We start from the raw sequence: 6,414 nt of genomic DNA, 5'->3' as shown, positions 1-6,414 counted from the left end.
AAAATTCTTGCAAGAACCTTGTATAAGCATGTTGTACAAAATATAGCATACTTGCATTGTTGTTTGATTTCTCCTACTTATTGTATTCTCTTGGATGATAAGAATGAATGGAATTAATGCTATTTAAAGTTTTGAATTTTCTATCCATGTGGGTTCTTATGCTATGTGATTATGCCCTTAATGGAATTCCAGGACAAGTGGAGGCAAACTCGTGTGCATGCCAAGTGGTCATGGAAAGGGTAGGTGGGCCGGGGCGTCATTTTTTCTCCTACTTGTTGCATTCTCTTGGATGATAAGAATGAATGGAATCAATGCTATTTAAAGTATTGAATTTTGTATCCATGCGGGTTCTTATGCTATGTGATTATGCCCTTAATGGAATTCCAGGACCCAAGTGGAGGCAACTCGTGTGCATGCCAAGTGGTCATGGAAAGGGCAGGTGGGCCGGGGCATCATTTTCTCTCTCTTAGTTATAGATTTTGATAGTATGTCCCATCTAAATTCCAAGCTGAACCCTCAAAAACCTACACTACACTAAAAAGCTTGATCTCATGATCGTGGTAACACCACCAAATCAAATCTCATTTTGTGAATTATAACCATACATGTTTCATGTGGGAAGGTATTAGTCCTTGGCAACCATCATTGTACAAAAACAAAATATTGAAGCAAATAATTATAACAATGAAAAACATTAATGTGATAACCAGATAATGGTAAAAAGATAATTTATCAAGGCATATGCTAGACTAAAAACAAAACTTAAAAGGCAAAGTCATATGCTAGACTAAAAATAAAACTTAAAAGGCAAAGTCATATTTCTAGACTAAAAGCAACACATGAAAGGCAAAATTATATGCTAGACTAAAAACAAAACTTAAACGTCTATTTTGAAACTACCAAGGTGACTCAATGCCATTGGCATCTTTTTGTTGATTTAAATTAGAGGAAGATTTTAATGACTCTTTCCTTTTTTGAACAAAATTGAGACCACCCCATAGTGGCTATCAAATATTGTCATATGAGCATTTAAAAAATGAACTTTAGTAAGAGAGATACTACTATAGATACTCTCAAAGATTATTGCCATTGTTCTCTTAGGTATGAAGTACTATGGTGTCTTTTACTTTCTTATTATTCTTTAGGTCATTGAAGGAGGACTTATTATGTTGGTCTAACATTTTTAAAAAATAGAAAGCAATGCTCACACTTCCATATGCTTTTTCTACCTTGAAGGATCTAATAACATGAGAATGTGTTGCCCACACATATAATTTTTGTTGAACAAGAACTTATAAGTATACGCACCTTTATGGTACTAGCACTAGCGTACAAAGTCCAAGTTAAATAATATGGGAAATGTATTGCTTTATAAGAGCCCCTCTTTAAACATTTCAAAGAAAGGGAGTACCATAAGTTTTTTAGGGCGGTCTTGTGGATCATTCATTGGTCAAAAGAGGTGGGTCTCCATGGATTCCTCTCTAGGTTCTTTTTGCTATAGAAAAGTAAATGAAAACTTTCCTTTCTTTGTGTCTCCAAGGGGCCTAAAGCTTTACTATATGGAGGTGCCCTTTACAGCACATTGGTCAATATCCATCCTTTTTCACTGGCCATTATGGGAATTTGTGGAATAGATAAATACATGAGTACGAGGGAGGGGACTTATTGCAAGTCTCTTTTGATAAAGAACCAAACAACAACATAGAACATAGAACTAGTATCAAAGGAGGTCACGATCCAAGACTTGTGTCAAATCAAAGAAACTAACTCATCGAGCTTGTGTCCCATTGTGGACTTTTATAGTGAGAGGGAGGAAAGTGGAAACATAGATGAAAGTAGCATCCACAAAGACTTGTGCAACCCTCTTCTTTGGGTCTTGAAAATATTAGTTGGTTGTCACATATAAGGACATTCAATTGATGGTTCTTTTTGTAGTGGAATTAATGGGTTCTTTTTTCAAGAAGCTATGATTTGCCCATTTGCACGGGGGAGCCGTAGACGTGTAAATAGACGTCTAATGATTATAAACATGCCCAAGAGTTTTAAGATGGTCGAGTTACAAGTGGGCAATATTGCTTGTCCAAGAGAAAGCTGTGGATATGATTTCTCAGAGCATACAAGTAGCCACAAATGTGCCTTTCCTTTAGCTTTTATGATGGAGTAAAACAAAGAGGGGGGGGGGGGAGAATTGTATGAACGTCTCTTACTGTGTAGGAGTGTTGATACAACCACCGGTGTTCCTTACACACTTCACTGGTAAGGAAATAAAGCAAGAAGGTTGCACCAAATTTCCTCTGATAAGGAAATAAAGCTTTTAATGAGAAATATATTAAAACCAGATATATATTACATCCAAGGGGGATTGTTTTGATGCCGTGTTTGTTTGTTTGGGGAGGACGAGCGTTGCGGAACTAGGGGCGGCTGCACAGCCACCCAAGCATGTAGTTTTAATGGAGACTAGACCGGATTGGGTGTAAAGCGACCGGGGACGGATATGTAAAAAGACTTTGCAGTTACCTCTCTCTCATTTGTGTTCGCACATCTCGTCCCGCCCTCTGACCTATGTGACACTCTGCTCAAACCCTAACCCTAGATCCTAGATCACGCCCTGCGTTCCGGCGATGGCGGATCCCTCTCGCGACGAGAATGCCTACATGGCGAAGCTAGCAGAGCAGGCGGAGCGCTACGAGGAGATGGTGGAGTTCATGGAGAGGGTAGCGAAGAGTGCGAGTGGCGAGGAGCTGAACGTGGAGGAGCGCAACCTGCTCTCTGTGGCGTACAAGAATGTGATCGGAGCTCGGAGAGCCTCATGGAGGATCATCTCCTCCATCGAGCAGAAGGAGGAGAGCAAGGGCAACGAGGAGCATGTGGTCCTCATCCGGGACTACAGGGCTAAGGTGGAGGCCGAGCTCACCAAGATCTGCGAGAACATCCTTGGTCTCCTGGATAGCCACCTCATCCCCACTGCCTCTTCCGCCGAATCCAAGGTCTTCTACTCCAAGATGAAGGGTGACTACCACCGGTACCTCGCGGAGTTCAAGACTGGTGCCGAGCGCAAAGAGGCCGCAGAGAACACCCTCCTCGCATACAAATCTGCTCAGGTACTACGCATGGACTCATTCGTACGGTTTCCTCCCGTTTCTCTTCATGTTGTTAAGTGGTTAAACCTGGGTTTTGATGTGAACTTTTAGGGTTTAGCTTCACGGGGTTCTTACCTGCGCTGTTGGTTTTTTCTGCATTTAATTTGCAGCTTTCGAAAGCATGCATCATACCATTTATGCTATCAAACATGAACCTTGATGTGTATATCTAGGGGTCTTCATGTTGTTTTTTGCTTGAACATGGAGATCGCTGTGCACTTGCTTGACTGCCTCCCTCCGTGATGCCATTGTAGGTTCTCTTTTAACTTCTCAGACCTAGATGAATCCTGGATCTCTTCTTCTCTCAGTTCACAGGTTCTTAAAATGTGGAACAAACTTAATTTCCATGTCAAGGGCTTCCCGTTTGTTGTTGTTTGAACGAACTTTAACATTTCTATTTCTTACACCTTGAGCAGCTTTTCCTTTTGTTTCATTAATATCATTACATCATGGATCTTGATGTATCCTAGGTTTATTCTGCACTCAGCTCACAACCTTCTTTGATATGGACTAGATCTAAATGCCTTGTCTAGAGTTTCTCTTTACATGTTCAAATTTTTAAACAGTAGGCCTCGATGTTTTGCCAGGGAGTCTTTTAAAAACATGGACCCTTGAGGTGCACTTTTAGGGTTCACGTTTACAGGTTCTACAGCATAGACCCTGATGCTATTCTTCCTTTTATAAATAAGAACATGGACCTTGATGTCATTGATGATTTTTCTTTATGTTGCTTAGAGATTTTCATAACATGGACCTTGATGCGGTTTTTAGGATATCTTACCTTTTTACAACATGTAGGCTGATGTAATTTACAGGGTTTCTATGCATTTACTTTACAGCCTTTTAAAACATCTACCTCGAAGCAGTCTTTAGTTCAGTATACAGCTTTTTTAATTACAGATTGGGTTGATGCAGTTTGTTATGTTTTTTTCTCACAGCATGTTTTAGTTTATAGCTTTCAAAACGTGGCCCTTGATGCTGTCTTTTTAAATCTCTTCACTCGTTTTTAAGCTTTTCTAAACATGGACCTCCATGACATTTTTTAATAAGACTTCGATCATGAACAAACATGGATCTTGATGTATTTTCTATGGTTTTCTTCAATCAGTTGACAGCAAACATGGATCTGATGCCTTTCCTCCACAGCCCATAATTATGGGCTTTTATGTATTTTCCAAAACATGGATCCTCATATTTTTCTAGATAAATGCAGGCAGAGAGAGAGAGAGAGAGAGAGAGAGAGAGAGAGAGAGAGAGAGAGAGAGAGATGGAGATGGAGATGGAGAGGGACCTTGATGTTTTTTAAACACATGTGCATCTTGATGTCCTTTCTAGGTTTCCTTTGTTCTGTGCAGTTAGTTTACTCTTTTCTATTCCTCCTCCAGGATATTGCGGTGGCTGATTTAGCCCCTACCCATCCCATCCGCTTGGGGCTTGCTCTGAACTTCTCTGTTTTCTACTATGAAATCCTGAATTCTCCGGATCGGGCTTGTGCCATGGCAAAGCAGGTATGGAAAGTCTGATCATCGGCATTTACTTTTTCACCACTTGATTTTTGTTGGGGTTGTCAACTAGGATCCGATGCACTCAGGATGTATCTGTATAGGACCTTTGTTTGTGGTGTTGAAAACAAATTGTGGGCTAAGTTGAAAGAAAGGATCTTGTCTAAGTGGTTCTTGTCCCTGGTTTGGAAGAGTACCATGTGTTCTTGGGCTAAGGGCATCCTCTAATGCGAGACACATTGAGGAGAAGACTGAGGGATGGGAGCATCTAGTTTGTGTAGGGTGTTTATATGATAGGCTTTCCTCTTTAGCATTTGCACTAGCTCTCTGATTTTTTAAGCTTGGATTTATTTCGATTTCATAGAGGTGTGTTATATGCTTTGCTTGAGTTGATTTTTAGAAGCACTGGTGTATAGAGTTTTTTTTTTGGCATTTAAGACGGTGAAAGTAGACACGTTTGTGTATAGCTGCATGCACTTGATGTGAGTAGCACATGCTCTAATGCTCTATGCATGAGTAGTTGATGGTCTGAAGCATTGTATAAGACCTTTTAGAGTCAAGGGTGTACTCTCCTGGTTGAATTTACGGTTTTAGTTGGAAAGAACCTAAGTTCCTCATGTAAAGGTCTCCTAGTGATTGAAAATAGATTTTTGAAACAGCGCATAGGTTACCTAGACATGTAACCTGGCAGTTTGTGCATATTCTTTGAACTAAAATCAAAGTTTCTACTAACAGGCCTTTGATGAAGCCATTTCTGAGCTTGACACTTTAGGAGAGGAGTCCTATAAGGACAGTACTTTAATCATGCAGCTTCTGAGGGACAATCTGACTTTGTGGACATCTGATATGCAGGTGAGTTATGTTTCAAATCATGTGTAACTTCATTATGTTTGGACACTGCAACTCTGTGACTATTATTTTCTTGGCTTTCAGGAGCAGTCTGATGAACCATAGAGCTCTATGACCACTCTATTATTATGCAGTAGTGTTCCATCCAGTGCTTGCCTCTTCTCCTTGGCACAAGGGAAGAGCATTCTGGGTTTTATTTTAAGCACAGTTTGCTTCTAGAACATAAGGAGGTTGGGTCTGGACATGGCATTTATGTGTAGGATTTGGGATGCTTTTTCTTCTTACAACAAGAAGGGGCTTGAAGGTTTGTTTTTTTTCTTCCTTTCATGGCATCCTGAATTGTATGTAATAAAAACTGGTAGACATTTAGGTTGCTTGGTACTGGGGTTTGTTTTCAAACTAGCTGGTAATCCACTACTTTGGGGGGGGGACTCGAGACAATGGCCTCATGCTTCTGCTGAGTATCAGGTTTTGGGATGTGGCCAAATCATTAGACACTGCTTGGGATTGTGCCTCATTTTCAATTTAGTATTTGTATTTCTTGATGTAGATTGATTCTGCTATGAAGAAAAAGTGTGAAAATAAAGTATTAACTCAAATACAACAATTTGCAAAATTGATTTTTTTTCTGGTTTATTTGCTATTATCTTTTTTAAAGGAGTCATTTATTTTAACATGCTTTATTTAAAATCAGACGAAACCTTGATTGAGCCTGCTAATTTTGAATGGATGAGTAGTAATGCATCATTAGATCAAAATTATTGTGCAAGTGCCCATTGCCTGGATTGTAACATATAAGCGAATAGCCATGGATGTATGCCTTCTAGATCAAGAGAACATGGTGATGTTGAGCCAGATAAGTATCAAGAATTCAAATAGTGAGGGAATATCAGGAAAATAATAAAAGCACAGCAATGGTGGTC

General features: G+C 39.8%; 1 protein-coding gene across 1 annotated transcript; it reads left to right on the top strand.

Annotated features, from left to right (window-relative positions):
- The first annotated feature begins 2,053 nt into the window (after positions 1-2,053).
- Positions 2,054-6,064, top strand: LOC147635107 (14-3-3-like protein). The gene is made up of 4 exons (XM_086804406.1): positions 2,054-3,101; positions 4,526-4,648; positions 5,378-5,494; positions 5,576-6,064. Exons 1-4 carry the CDS (start codon positions 2,622-2,624, stop codon positions 5,594-5,596), a joined length of 741 nt encoding a protein of 246 aa, XP_086660532.1. The 5' UTR covers positions 2,054-2,621; the 3' UTR covers positions 5,597-6,064.
- The last annotated feature ends 350 nt before the right edge of the window (positions 6,065-6,414 follow it).

The sequence above is a fragment of the Cibotium barometz genome, chromosome 10 (assembly GCF_041138505.1).
Source record: "Cibotium barometz isolate CiBa-2024 chromosome 10, ASM4113850v1, whole genome shotgun sequence".
In the NCBI taxonomy this organism is placed as follows: Eukaryota; Viridiplantae; Streptophyta; class Polypodiopsida; order Cyatheales; family Cibotiaceae; genus Cibotium; species Cibotium barometz.
The sequence above is the reverse complement of the archived record's forward strand: the minus strand, read 5'-3'. Positions and strand labels throughout refer to the sequence as shown.